The following is a 15,785-nucleotide window of genomic DNA, read 5'->3' as shown; positions in this document are numbered from 1 at the left end:
GCCAGAGGGAGAACTGAAGAACTCTGAGTGCAAATTGAAGTATATTTTTTCACTTTATTTTTCTTGCTTCGTTGTGACATGACTAATATGGAAATATGTTTTACATGATTTTACATGTGTAATTAATGTCGTATTGCTTGTCTTCTCAATGGGTGGGGGAGGGTGTGGAGGGAGAAAAGAATTTGGAACTCAAAAATTTTTTAAATGTTAAAAATAAATAACAAAGAAGAAAAAAACATTAGTATCAATTGAGGTCTTTGACAGTATGTCTAATATTTTTGCCTTTCATTCATTAGTGACAACTTACATTTAATTATTTGCATCTACATAGCTCTTTATTGTTACTAAGCTTTTTTTAGACATTTAAATTCATATTGAGATAGTGACTGGATCTGTGATTTCATTGATCCAGAGAACTTTCATATGAAAACATTTCCCTCTACCAGTGCAGTCTGGTTCTTTCCCTATAACTTAGAGTCTTAGAGAGTTGCTGACTCGCTTAGAGGCACAAAGTCAGAATATTTAAGGTATGGGACTTGAACCCTGGTGTTTCTGGCTTTACGATCGGCTCTCTTTCCATTGCACTGGGGCTGCCTCTCATTCACACTAGCTCCTGAACAAGCCTTCCCCATTTACAGATAATAGAAATAAAGAAAATTCTCAAGAGCTAAGGATATCTCTTTTTGCCAGGCTACTTGTACTGGCTTAGGATATGACATAAAATCCCAGAGTGTGTTTTTGTAGTTCTCAAAGGCAAAGCCACACCCAGTAAAACCCAGGATTTAATTAATTCATCGGTGCCATAAGGCAGGTGGAATTCTGAACCACAACTCACTCGATCATCACTGAGAAAATGTTGGTCCCTTTTTTAATCTTAACAGACTCTGTAAGAGTTCACGGTACCCTGAGTAAGCAGTGAGCAGTAAAGCTACAAAACAGCCAACCAGTCCCTTCTGCATCTTCCTTACCCTCTACGTGCAGAACAAATAAATACCTAAATGCTTGACTGTCACACATGGACATACCATAGTCCAGGATTGATATGAGAATACAAAGCCAAGAAATTAGCTGGCTTCTTAAATATGTCCTTTCCTTTTTTTTTTTTTTTTTTTTAGTGAGGCAATTGGGGTTAAGTGACTTGCAAGGTCACACAGCTAGTATGTGTCAAGTTTTTGGTCTGAGGCCGGATTTGAACTCAGGTCCTCCTGACTTTAGGGCCAGTGCTCTATCCACTGCGCCACCTAGCTGTCCCTCTTTCCTTTTCTTCATTGGCTGTCTTGCAATAATCAGTGACTACTTTGTTCACTCAATTTTGGATTTTGTTTCATTTTCATGCAGGTGACAAAGGGCAAAAAGGCTTGCCTGGTGCCTCAGGGGGAAAGGGCAGAGCAGGTATGTTATATTTCACTCTCTTTTCATTCTTACCATTTTTCCAGATCCCCTCAGGTTGACACCAATTATTCATTAACAAAGATAATTTTAAAAAAAGAAAAAGGAAAAATCAGCATTCCCCTAATAGCAACACTTTTTTCCTCAGGCTGGATCACCAAGTTTTAATAAGCCAGTGGGAGAAATGGGAACTTTCTTCTTAGGCTATTAGGTGATTTTCCAGGCACTGATGAAATAAGGCTGTGCAATCCACACCTGTCAAGTAAACTGTCAGAGAAGCTATCCCAGACACACCAGGGAAGCAGACTTGGTTATTCAGATAAAGATATTGGGGTAGGGGGGAGTGCCAAAGTATTTCAGCAGTGCTTTGCTGGTGTGCCTTACATTCCTCAAGCACTTCCATCCAAACACCTGCCAGACTTTTAAGAGATAGGGACTACACCTGTGATTTCATTGGAATAGAGACTTCCACTTGAAGAAATGGCTTTTACTATTGCAAGTCGGCTTCATTAAGTGACTTGCCCAGGTCACACACCCTGTACTTGACGGAGGTGGGGTTTGAACCTAGGTCTTCCTGGCTTTAAGTCCTGCCAGCTCTTTTGCAAGTATGAATTGAAACCTGCTGAAATCAAGCCTTTACTTATCTCACCCTTCAGGACTTTCTCACTTTTTCCAAAGCTCTCTTATTGGGAGGAGACAATTTCATTGGCAATATTTTTTAAACAAAGGCATTTGGATTGTTTCATTGTAACTTCATCTTTTCCTTCTCACAGGAGAATAATGGAAAATTTTGTCTAAACTAAAGACAACATTTAATTATCTGGGCTACCTGGGCGGAGCATTAATAGATGAAACTGACAGATCATTTTAGCCATTTGTTTTTGCCTCTAATGCATTAGCCTCTCTTCTCCCAACCCAAATAGATTTTGTAAAAAGCCATTTAATTGAAAATCCTTCATATAGCCAAATGTACTCATTGAAATCCCCTCAAGTTTGAGATGGTTAATGCAAAAGCCATTAGGCTGAGAATCAGGGACTTCCAGTATGAGCCACCACTAGTCACAGCTCTGCCATTAACCCAGTCTGTGACCTTAAGGAAATTATTTCACATCTGTGGGTCATAGTTTCTTCCTGGTTTGATATTACTACCCCCTGTTACCTAACAGAAAACAGGGTTGTGAGGGAATAGGACAGGAAATATGTATGTCATGATGGGACAGGTGGAGGTAGGAAAAATTGGGGATGTATGGAAGAATGTCAGGGTCATTAAGCCAAATCATTGAGAATTGTTGGTCTCCTACAAGGCAAGATAAAGGATTTGTTTTTCATGAGGTGAATGGAAAAATTGTAGGATCATGAAACTAGAGCCAAAAGGACCTCAGAGAACAAGTTGAGCTCTGAGATCCTTGACAGCTCTAAAATATTTTTATTCCACCAAAATTTCTTTCCCTACCCATTCCTTCTTTTGCAGAAGTTCAATTACTCTAATTTGACCCCATTATCCTACATTTGAGTTATTGATAGATAGGGATAGTCTTTTTTTTTTTGCTCTAAAAGTTTTAACATAAGTATGTATCAGTTCCTCCAGTTTTCGCTTTAGCTACCTGCCCCCTCCATCTCCCCCAGCCAGAGACAGCACTAATGGTGAAATGCCTCAGTTTAACATCCCTCTCTTTTATCAATTGCCTTTTCCTAACTGTATTCTCAATTAAAAAAAAAACAAAACACCCAGACTAGCATATACTTATGGTTAACACTGTTGATGAAGACAAAGTAAATATTTTTTTAAGAAGAAAGATAAATAGACTTTCCCCTGTGCCTAGGAGCAAAGGTTTCAGGCTCCCATGAGAAAAGAGAGAGAGAAACAATAAATGGCACAGACAGTTCAGAGTCTACTTGATCTGACTCCACCTAAAGAGTTATACATTCTCAAGATCCTTAAACACCCCCTAAAAAGGCACAATTGTATTAAAATCTTAATAACACCACCCTGTGATATAAAAGGGAGGCAGCTAGGTGGCTCAGTGGATAGAGTGCTAGACCTGGAGACGAGAAGACTTGAGTTCAAATTTGGTTCCAGATATTAACAAGCTCTGGGACCCTGTGCAAGTCACTTAACATCTATTTGCCTTAATCCAATTGAGAAGAAAATGGCAAACTACCCCAGTATCTTTGCCAAGAAAGCCCCCTGAACAATATTGACGTGCTACAGTCTACAAGGTCATGAAGAGTCAGACAGGACTGAACAATGACATGAAAAGTGTCCCAAAAGTCTCAATGCAGTTTGAAGCTATTAAAGTTTAAATCTGTATTTTGAGGTGTGACGTCTCCAAAGAATTACTCTGTATAAACTATATGAACAATTCAGAAATTTAGGTGAAGGATAAATTGGACAAGAACTTTGCATTTTGTTCAGATGTTTAGTATTGTGTCATGACTTCGATGAAGAAAGAGATGCCTTCCTTATTATATTTGCAGGTGACACAAATCTAGAAGAGATAGCTAATACATTGGATGACTGAGTCAAAATTAAAAAAAAAGAATTCTCAACAGGCTAAAACATTCTTATGAATTATTAGATTGAATCTTATGAAATTACATATAGACAAGATAAATATAATTCTTTTAACCTATGCATAGGTTAAAAGAAAATGAACTGCATAAGTATAGAAAGCATAGCTAGGCAACAGTGAGCTAAAATAGGTGGTTCTTGTGGCTACACTAACTCAGTCCAAGTCATCAATGTGACATGTCAGCCAAAAAGCTGATGTGATTTTAAGTACATTGATAGAAACCTGATGTCCAGAATGAAAGGCGTCCATGTGTTCTTTGCTGTAGTCACTCCACAACCACCTCTTAGGGAAAGCATTGACAAACTTAACCAAATCTAGAAGGCAACAAATCCAGATGGTGAGACGACTCATATATAAAAACTATTTGGGAGAAAAGAAACAAACTGGGGATATTTATAACCAAGAAGAGAGGACTTAGGTGAAACATGTCATCTTTCTTCAACTATTTGGAAGGCTGACAAATGGGAAAAGGGTTTAGATTTGTTCTTCTTGGCCACACAGGGCATAACTAAAAGCAGGGAAAAGGATTTACATTCAATGTACTGAAAAACTTCTAAAAATTAGAGTTGTCCAGAAATAAAATGGGCTGCCTTAAGAGGTAATGGAAGGCAAAAGAGATTAAAAGAGGAAATAGTAGAAAGAATGTTGAAAGTGGAATCAACTGATAACTACTTGGCTAGAAGCAAGTCATAAAACATAAGTCTCCAGTTTCTCAGCTTTAAAATGTGAGCAATAATTTCTGTGGAATCTAGCTATCAGGGTTGTTGTGAAGCTTAAATGAGATAACGTTCATATAAAGCAGTTCTGCCTGAATATATATATTTTCTCCTCCCAGTTTATTCATGATTCCCTGTAAATTACTTAGGTACTGTCTGTGATTGTGGAAGATATCGTAAAGTTGTTGGACAGCTAGATATTAGCGTTGCACGGCTCAAGACATCCATGAAGTTTGTCAAAAATGGTGAGTGTTTTATTTATTTTTGAATGCATTTGAACTATGCCATACTTTTATTGCCTATATGCTATACAGGCCATAAAAGTTGGAAGTGGTTTGAATACATTCAACTCCATGAATTGGTAATTAAGGAAATGCTTAGGTATTCATACTGAGGTCTTCAAAATTCTTCCGTGTCATGTTTTTGCTTTTATGACAGTAGTAAAAGGTTAAATTCTGTATGCCTCAGCATTTTTTTGGAACGTGGTCCCCTTCTAAACTTTGGAACATGCCCCCAAAATTAACTCGCCCTGCATCACAAAGGACATTATTCTATGGTTCCCAATTAAGGCTTCTTGGGTAGTAGGTATGGCAACCATTATCATTGAAATATTAAGACTTATTTCACAATCTCAGAAGATCCATTATTTCACCAGTGATATGGGAATTCCCTTCATCAACGTATATATCATGGCCCTTCTGTTGGTTCATGAACTGTTGTGTACAAAATAAATTGAACAATTGATGGCTGTTGTTTCGGTTCTAAGCTTTTGAGCCTCACTAGGTTATTTTTCTGATGACAGTCCCTTTCTGGTTCCATCCTTGAACCTTTTCCATTTTGATAAAAACCTGCCAGAGTTCTAGTTCAAAGAAATGACCTTAGAGGAACCAATGCTATTTCCATACCATTATGAAGTATCAGAATGGTCTACTGTTGCAAAAAAGGTATATTCATATAAAAGTGAATGTTGAAGACTAAAAATAAATAAATAAAATTTTTAAAAAAAATTATAAAAAAACCAAATCATTTTAAAAAAATTTAATTAAAAAAATGTATATTCAGACTTGGTACCAGGAAAAATTTCCCAGCAATTAGGGCTATTGGAAAGTAAAATGGATTGGTGGAAAGCTCTGGTGATTGCCCCCTCATCTATTACTTCATACCTTTCCAGTTCCCTTTTTTTGTGTATTCTTCCCTGATTAGATCATAAGCTTCTTGAGGGCAAGGTCTGCCTTTCTTTCTTCATATTTGTATCCAGAGTGCTTAGCATAGTTCCTGGCATATAATAGGTGCTTCATAAATATTTGTTGAATTGAAGTGAATTGATTGACCCTCTCGTCCAAGAATTAGTGTAGGTAAGTTTGGGGAGGCTTATCACTGGAAATTTCAGCAACAGGTGATAAAATATCTTGGTCATAGAAAGACACCCAAGGGAAGAGGGGGTCACAATCTATACCGATGAAAGGACTAATCTGTGAATGAGATGATGGATCCTTGGAGTACTGAATTCACTTCAACAAACATTTATTAAAACACCTACTATGTGGAAGACACTGGGGATATGAAGACAAAAATGAAAAACTACCTATTCTATTTTTGTAAATAATATTTTTTTTTCAATTACATGTAAAGATAGTTTTCAGCATTCATTTTTTTTTTTTTTGTTTTTTTTGTTTTTTGCCATTCTGGTAATTTTTATTTTTTTTTTTGTTTTCAACATTTACTTCCACAAGATTTTGAGTTCCAAATTTTCACCCCATCTCACCCCTCCCCCCATCCCAAGATGGCATGCATTCTAAATACCCCTTCCCTTATCTGCCTTCCCTTCTATCTCTCCCCTGCTTCTCTTATTCCCTTCCCCTTCAATTTTCCTGTAGGGCAGGATGGATTTCTGTACCCCATTTCCTGTATTTCTTATTTCCCAGTTGCATGTGAAAACTTTTTTTTAAACATGTGTTTTTAAAACTTTGGGTTCTAAATTTTCTCCCTTCCTCCCTCCCCACCTACCCTCATTGATAAGGCAAGCAACTAAATATAGGTTATATATGTGCAGTTATGCAAAACACTTCCATAGTAGACATGCTGTGAAAAACTAACTCTATTTCCCTTAATCCTATCCTGCCCACCCATTTATTCTATTCTTTCTTTTGACCTTGCCCCTCCTCAGATGTATTTGTTTCTGATTACTCCCTTTCCCAATCTGCCCTCCTCTCTATCATTCCCCTACTCTCTTGTCCCCTTCCTCCCCTATTTTCCTGTAGGGTAAGACAGATTTCCACACCCAATTGAGTGTGTGTGTTATTCCCTCCTTAAGTCAAATCCTATGAGAATAAGATTCACTCATTTCCTCTCACCTTCCCCCATTTCCCCTCCATTGTAAGAGCTTTTTCTTTTCTGTTGTTTTTTTTTTGTGAGATAATTTACCCCATTCTACCTCTCCCTCTCTCCTTCTCCTAGTATATTACTCTCTCACCCATTAATTTTATTCTCTAGATATGACCCCTTCATTTTCAACTCACCCTGTGTCCTCTATCTATCTATCTATATCTATATACACATACATATAATTTTTTCCCCTCCAACTACCCTAATACTGACAAAGGTCTCATGAGTTACAAATATCATCTTTCCATGCAGGAATGTAAACAGTTCAACCTTAATAAGTCTCTTATGATTTTCTCTTTCCTGTTTACCTCTTCATGTTCCACTCGAGTCTTGTATTTGAAAATCAAATTTTCTATTCAACTCTGGTCTTTTCAACAAGAATGCTTGAAAGTCCTCTATTTCACTGAATGATCATTTTTTTCCCCTGCAGGATTATACTCAGTTTTTCTGGGTAGGTGATTCTTGGTTGTAATCCTATCTCCTTTGCTCTCCGGAATATTATATTCCATGCCCTGTGATCCCTTAATGTAGAAGCAGCTAAATCTTGTGTTATCCTGATTGTGTTTCCACAATACTTGAATTGTTTCTTTCTGGCTGCTTGTAATATTTTCTCCTTGACCTGGGAAGTCTGGAATTTGGCTACAATATTCTTAGGAGTTTTCCTTTGGGGATCTCTTTCAGGAAGAGATCAGTGGATTCCTTCAATTTCTATTTTGCCCTCAGGTTCTAAAATATCAGGACAGTTTTCCTTGATAATTTCTTGAAAGATGATGTCTAGGCTCTTTTTTTGATCATGGCTTTCAGATAGTCCAATAATTTTTAAATTCTCTCTCCTGGATCTATTTTCCAGGCCAGTTGTTTTTCCAATGAGATATTTCACATTGTTTTCTAATTTTTCATTCTTTTGGATTTGTTTACAGTGTCTTGATTTCTCATAAAGTCACTAGCTTCCAATTGCTCTATTCTAATTTTTAAGGAAGTATTTTCTTCAGTAATCTTTTGGACTTCCTTTTCCATTTGGCCAATTTTGCTCTTTAGGGCATTCTTCTCCTCACTGGCTTTTTGGACTTCTTTTGCCATTTGGGTTAGGCTATTTTTTAATGCGTTATTTTCTTCAGTATTTTTTTGGGTCTCCTTTAGCAAGCTGTTGACTTGTTTTCCATGATTTTCTTGCATCACTCTCAGTTTTTCCTCTACTTCTCTTACTCGCTTCTCAAAATCCCTTTTGAGCTCTTCCAAGGCCTGGGACTGATTCACATTTTTCTTGGAGGCTTTGGATTTAGGAGCTTTGGCTTTGTTGTCTTCCTCTGGTTGTATATTTTGATCTTCTTTGTCACCAAAGTAAGATAATATAGTCTGACTCTTTTTGTGCTGCTTAATCATGATCCCAGCCAATTACTTGAGTTTTAAACTCTTTGTTAAGGTAAAAGTCTGCTTCCAATGTGAAGAGTGTATTGTCCCAAGCTTCAGGGGTTTGTACAGCTGTTTTCAGAGGTACTTCTAGGGACCTGTAAATTTTCAGTTCTTCCAAGGTGGTATGATAAGGGGCGAGGTGGTTTCTCTCCACCACCACAACAAGCTCCACTGCACCAGCGTTCCTCCTCGCCTCAGGACCGCCCCTCAGAACTGTGACCCAGATCCAAGCAGGGACAAAGCAAGAGATTCCTGCCTCAGCACTGGCAAAGACATCCCTGCAATCTCACTCTGATCAGCCACTCAATTCCCCCTCAGTCTGTAGGCCAGAAGCTCAGGAAAAAGCCATGGCCCCAGGCCATGCTCGAGACTTATGACTGAGACCTAGCTCCTCTCTCACTGCAGTCATAGACTTTTCCCACTGACCTTCTAAGTTGTCTTTGGCATTCAGGGGCTGAGTCTGGAAACCGCCACAGCTGCATGTGAATCAGTCCTCTGAGGCCTGCTCCAGGTTTGCTGTGGCCTGCACACCCATGCTGCCCCACGCTCCTTTCCCCACCCAGCGTGATACACCTTTCCGATCAACCATCCAGGCTGTCTCTGTCTGGAAATTTGTTTCACTCTGTCTTTTTGTGGGTTCTGCTGCTTTAGAATTTGTTTAGAGCCATTTTTTTAGGTATTTGGAGGGCTTTGGGAGAGAGCTCAAGACAGTCACTGCTTTCCCTCCGCCATCTTGGCTCCGCCTCTCATCATTCATTTTTAAAAGATTCTGAGTTCCAAATTTTTCACCGTCCTCCCTCCCCAAGATAGTAAGGAATCTGATGTAGGTTATACATGTGCAATTGTGTTGAAGAAGAAACAGAATAAAAGGGGAAAACTATGAAAACAAAGAAAAATGAAAATAGTATGCTTCAATTTGCATTCAGACTCCATAGTTCTTGATGTGGATAGCATTTTCCATCATAGAGTCTTTTGAAATTTTCTTAGATCATTGCATTGTTGAGGAGAGCTAAGTCTATCATAGTTGGTTATTAACACAATGTTACTATTATTGTGTACAATATTCTTCTGGTTCTGCTCGTTTCACTCAGCATCAGTTCTATAAGTCTTTTCAGGTTTTTCTGAAACTCTCTCCTTGTCATTTCTTATAGTATAATAGTATTCCATTACATTCATATTCTACAACTTTTTCAACCATTCCCCAGTTGATGGGCATTTCCTCAATTTCCAATTCATTGCCACCATAAAAATAGCTGCCATAAACATTTTTTACATGTAGGTCCTTTCTCCTTTTTTCCAATCTCTTTGGGATATAGACCTAAAACCTATTTACTCTTGAGGGTCTTAAGGAATTTTATCTACTGGGTGATATAACAAGTAAATATAAAATAGTTTAGAGACCACTAATAATTGAGTGATCAGAGAAGGCTTCTTGTAGCAGGTGGTGTCTTAGCTGAGTCTTGAAAGAAATTGAGAATTCCAAGACATGAAGGTAGGGAATAATAATGTGATATAATAATAATGAAAATTTTCAAAAGTATTAAAGTAATAATAATGATTGGATAATAATGGATTTTGGAGTAGTGAAGTTAGGGCTGGAGTCTGTTTTCAAATATTTATCTTTACTTTTCATGGTGCTCTTTGCCTGGGTCAGGATAAATCAAGTGTCATAAATTTTCATCTTTGGCCCGTTTCTGGCATAGCCCCCAATTGTACCTGGAAACATAATGCAATGCTGCAAGGTGAAGACATGGCTTTAATTTGGCTCAAACATGGCTCAGACAGGAAGGAAGTGGATTCAGAAATAATATTCTCTAAGAAACTTAAAGTCATCAACAGTTCCAGAAAAGTACCTGAGAACTAATTCACTTGGGAAATACCCCAATAAAGCTTTCACAGAACATCATAGTTCTGTGGAAAGGTCTGAAAAAGCCTTCTTAAGAGAGCTGGAGATCCAGGAATTAGGAAATTTGGGCCTTGCGTTCAACTATAGCATGGACTAGCTGTCTGGCCTTTGGCAAGTCTCTTAAATATTTTATGCCTTATTATACCCTCCTATGAAATGGGGATAATTATTGCCTCCTTCCCTCTTTCCCCCCACCCCTGACTGCAACTTCCAAGGTACTTTATTAAAAGACATAACAATGACTTCTATTGTTCTCGAGAGTGCAGTACCTCCTGACATCAAGGTAGATACTAACAGAGGGACTGTTAAATCTACAACCCAGTAATTGTTCCCTAGTGGACTGGAAGAATTAATGAACTTCCTTTATATGCCTAACTTTTAAAAGAGCAGGAATTTATACACTGCAGAGAATTCAGTTCAAAATGCAGTAGAATCATATTATAACATTGATGGTGGAGGAGGGGAACAAATTTGTTATAAGCTTCCAATTTTATACTGATGTTGTTGTTGAGTAGTTTCAGTTGTGTCTGATCCTTCATGACCCCATTTCAGGATTTTCTTAGCAAAGATATTGGAGTGATTTGCCGTTTTTCTCCAGCTCATTTTACAGATGAGGAAACTGAGGCAAATAGGATTAAGTGACTTGCCCAGGATCACACAGCTAATAAGTTTCTGAGGCCAGATTTGAATTCATGAAGTCTTCCTGATTACTAGCCCATTGCTGTATCCACTGCACTACCTAGCTGTTGTGCTGATGGAAAACGATCATAAGAATAGCTGACATTTATATAAAACTTCAAAGTTTGCAATTTATACACATTACCTCATTTGATACCCAATAAGTCATTCCAGTTCTGAATCCTATAATCCTATGGTTTTGTGCAATGGGGTATGATTTGGAACATGGCATTAATTCAATTTCTAATATAGATAGAGATTTGTACAAGATGTTCCCTGGTAGCCCTCTTCTTCATAAACTTAAAATAAGGTGATAAGAAAAGCAGAAGTTGAGAGCATTTAGTTCACAGAAGATGATATTATTTTTGCTTGTCTGTTGCATTTCCACTTCAGATATGTATTGGCTCTGTTAAACTTCTCTCTTCAGGATTTTATGCTTATACTTAGCTTGTATCTTCAGGTCTTGTTGGAGGGCATAGTAGCAGCAGCAACAGCAGTAACAGAAGCAGGTTTGAAAATGGCTAAGTTGAAAGATAATAGTCCTCTCTAAGTGTATGCTTGTGGCTTGCCTAAATCCAGATGTATTCTTGTGTCTGGGCAAAAGTTGACACCCCAGATGCTCAGCTATGTGCTTCACTGCATCCTATTGTTTCATTCATTTTGTTTAGTCTAGCTCAGAGCTGGAATACTGGGTGGGAGGGTTCATGGTTGGAATACTGGGTGAGAGGGCTTATAGCTGAAAGGCTAGATGGAAGGGTTTACAGCTAGAATACTCAGTAGGAGTCCATGAAAGGGAAAACAAAGTAGAGTTGTCCTTGTTTTTTTTTTTTAAATCAAATTAGCAAAGTCTGAGTCAAGCAAAACTTCAGCCATCGATATTTTATTATTATCATTAATATTATTTGTTTTTGTTCCTTGTCAATATGAGTAAGCCTGCTTGTATTTTCTTCCCTCCAAAGTCATAGCTGGGATTAAGGAAACAGATGAAAAATTCTATTACATCGTACAAGAAGAGAAGAGCTACAGGGAATCCCTGACCCACTGCCGAATCCGTGGAGGAATGCTAGCCATGCCCAAGGATGAGAGATCCAATCAAGTAATTGCTAAATACGTGTCAGACAGCGGCTTCTTCAGGGTATTCATTGGGGTGAATGACCTAGAGCGGGAAGGGCAGTATGTGTTCACAGACAACACTCCGCTACAAAACTACAGCAACTGGAAGGAGGGTGAGCCAAGTGACCCCTATGGCCATGAGGACTGCGTGGAGATGCTGAGCTCTGGCCACTGGAATGACACAGAGTGTCACCTCAGCATGTACTTTGTCTGTGAATTTGTGAAAAAGAAATGACCTTCTGGTGCCACTTCCCTATGGTTGCGATTATGACCAAACTTTTTATCACCTTTTTCCTCAATATGTTTTGATCCCCACCATTGTAAGCAATGTCAGGTTGAAGCCTGGGATGTTCATAACCATTCTCCCTTTAAGTGCTTAAAAAAAGTTTGCTGTTATTGACTAAAACCCTCACCAGATAACATGGACAACTAGGGAGGGTTTAGGCTCTTGCGTATACTCAATTTTAGGTTAGAATTCCTTTTTGAAATTTCTTCAGTTTGTTCCTATCCTACCAGGGGCCTTAGAGGAGTTTCATGGGAAATCGAGCAACTGGCCAGTGAACTTCCAAGTATTCATTCACTCACACTGGCTCTATTATAGTTCAGACTCTCATCACCTCTCACTCAGACAGTTGCAATCGCTTCCTAATTGGTCTCCCTGCTCTAACTCTTCCCTCTCCAATCCATTCTCTACACAGCTGCCAAACTGACATTCCTCAAACACAGATATGACCATATTGCTACTTTACTTTAAAGGTCCCTATTATCTCTAGGATAAAGTACAAAATTCTCAGTCCACCATTAAAAGCCCTCCTACAAATTGGCTATCACCTACCTTTCCATTTTTGTTTCCTATTACTTCTCTTCACTTGCTCTTCACTACAGTCTTTATTGCAACTAGCTTGACACCACCCTCCATCTCCTAACTCAGTGGCTTTGCACATTCTGTCTCCTGGGTCTGGAATGAAAACTCTCTTCATTTCTGTCTCAGAACATTCAATTTCCTTCAAAGCTAAACTCAAATGCCATGTCATACACAAATTCTTTCTTTTTTTTCTTTTTCTTTTCTTTTCTTTTTTTTTTTTTTTTTGGTGAGGCAATTGGGGTTAAGTGACTTGCCCAGAGTCACACAGATAGTGAATGTTATGTGTCTGAGGCCGGATCTGAACTCAGGCCCTCTTGACTCCAGGGCCAGTACTCTAATTACCGTACCACATAGCTGCTCCCACAAATTCTTTCTTGATTCTTGTGGTGACTTGTCAATCAGTGAACTTTTATTGAAATACCTATTATATGCCAGGAACTGCTAAGTTCTGGAAATACAAAAATAGACAGACCCTGCTCTTGAAGAGCTCACCTTTTAATTTGGGGTGGGGGGGGTACAATGGACAAATGACTATGTACAAACAAGCTAAATACATGACAAATTTGAAATAATCAATAAAAGGAAAGCACTAGAATTAAGTGTGATCAGAAAAGGCTTCCTTTAGAAGATGAGATTTTATCTGGCACTTGAAGGAAGCCAGAAAAGCCAAGAGGAAGAGATAAAGAAGAGAATTCTATGCATGGGGGAGGGGAGAACAGTCAGTTAAAAATGCCCATAGTCAGGAGATGTCATTTTCAGATCACAGAGTACCTGGGAGAGTGAAAACTGGAAAGTTTGGGGGAAGGAAAAGGTTATGAAGAGCTTTGAAGTGCTCCAAAGAGAGGACTTTATATTTGATCCTGAAAGTTATAGGGAGCCACTGGAATTTATTGAGAAGGGGGAGGGATAACATGGTTGGCCCCATACTTTTGGAAAATCACTTTCTCCCTCCTGAAATTCATTGATCCAGAGCTGGAAGGGATCATCAAAGTCATCGAGTTCCAATTCCTTCATTTTCCTGAAGAAAATTTATTTGTATTTCTCTATATATGAAGAGTAAGGGACAGTCTATTCCCTCAATTGTTTTATATTCTACTGAAAAAAATAAGACATGCCAAAGTTGAGAGTTAAAGAATAGCAAACAATGGCCATACCCCCTCTTTTATCATCTTAATCTAATCCCCATTGAAAACAAAGAGAAATTTCTTGGTTTTAAACTTATGTCTATAGAATAATGCTTATCTTCTGATATATAGCCCAGCCACTTAGAATTACATCACTAAGATATGAATGGAGAAAGTGTGAATGTGAATTTATTGAATCTTGGAAATTATGCTTTGAACTCCAAAGCTAACAAGTAATAAGCTTTCATGTGGAACACTGACATAGAAAGTACAATAAAACTATATCTAAAGCCTTATAATCTGCCACTAAAGTCAAGGTCTAGTACATTTATATAGGCTGATAAAATGCTAGGGTAAATGGAGATACTCTATACTAAGCTTAAACCACTTAAATACAATTGAGAATATGACAACTGGTTATAAGATATGATTGGATAAATGAGCTGATGATGATGAGGTCAAGTCCCTACCCTTCCATTAACTAGGCCGTGCGATGTAGGCAAACCGTCTACATAACTAAACCTAAAGTTTTCTCATTTGTATATTGAGGGGGCTGGATTAGATGGTCTTCACAGTCTATTGTAGCTCTCTAACATTCCCTACAATTTTGGATTTTTACAGAATCAAATTTTATAGAGTCAAGTTACAAAATCATTTTAAAAATCCACATTTTTCCTTTATGAAAATATCCTTCAAATCACAAAATTATTCCCTATCAGATTCCTTTAAAGAATGAGAAACTGTGATGCACTTAAATTATAACTTACCAAAATCTGAATTGCCCTTAACTTTTCAGAAATATACACCCTTGAAACACATATATAGTAGAATTCTCAAGGAGGAATAACAAGCAGCTTACAGCCTTGGTTTCAGGGAGTTGAGGGGTCAGTTGAGTGGATTTACAGCAGAAGGACAGCACTGGAGGAAGCCATGTCTAAGGGGAAGAAGGGACCAAGTTTCAGGCTACCAGTAGAGCTGCTGAGAGAAAAACCAGATCTCAGATTCAGATAAACTGGGTATGGAGATATGGATAGTAATCAGGGGGGCAGGTAGGTGATGCAATAGATAAAGTACTGGTCCTGGAATCAGGATGACCTGAGTTCAAATCCAGCCTCAGATACTTGACACTTACTAGCTGTGTGACCCTGGCAAGTCACTTAACCTCAATTGCCTTGCCAAAAAAAAAAAAAAAAGGATAGTAATCAGGTCGGCAAATAGATAAATTTACTCAGTCCATTGAATTTTTTTCTGTTAAGCTGATATTTTCCTCTCTGCAAATTCTACCTGCTATTTCTTTTTCTGCCTGTGGTCAATTCTATCTCATCTTCATTCCTAGAAGTATCCTGGGGGGAGGAGCCAAGATGGCGATGTAAAAGCAGTGACTTGCTTGACCTCTTCCCCAAACCCCTCCAAATACCTGCAAAAAATGACTCTAAACAAATTCTAGAGCAGCAGAACCTAGAAAAAGACAGTGAAACAAATTTCCAGCCCAAGACAACCCGAATGGTTGATAGGAAAGGTCTGTTGTGCCAGACTGGGAGAGGAGTGCAGTTCAGCAGACACAGATCAGGCCCCAGCAAACCCAGAGGTCTCAGGAGACTGAATCACAAGCAGCTGTGGCAG

At 38.4% G+C, this 15,785-nt stretch overlaps 1 protein-coding gene across 1 annotated transcript in view; it reads left to right on the top strand.

Annotated features, from left to right (window-relative positions):
* Positions 1-13,245, top strand: part of COLEC10 (collectin subfamily member 10) — a 58,988-nt gene extending 45,743 nt beyond the window's left edge. The window contains exons 4-6 of the mRNA XM_027854057.1: positions 1,339-1,392; positions 4,828-4,923; positions 12,020-13,245. Coding sequence (XP_027709858.1) covers positions 1,339-1,392; positions 4,828-4,923; positions 12,020-12,408 — 539 coding nt within the window. The 3' untranslated portion in view covers positions 12,409-13,245. The remainder of the gene's footprint in view (positions 1-1,338; positions 1,393-4,827; positions 4,924-12,019) is intronic.
* Positions 13,246-15,785: the final 2,540 nt, after the last annotated feature.

The sequence above is a fragment of the Vombatus ursinus genome, unplaced genomic scaffold, assembly GCF_900497805.2.
Source record: "Vombatus ursinus unplaced genomic scaffold, bare-nosed wombat genome assembly UNPS02010284.1, whole genome shotgun sequence".
NCBI lineage: Eukaryota > Metazoa > Chordata > Mammalia > Diprotodontia > Vombatidae > Vombatus > Vombatus ursinus.
The sequence above is the reverse complement of the archived record's forward strand: the minus strand, read 5'-3'. Positions and strand labels throughout refer to the sequence as shown.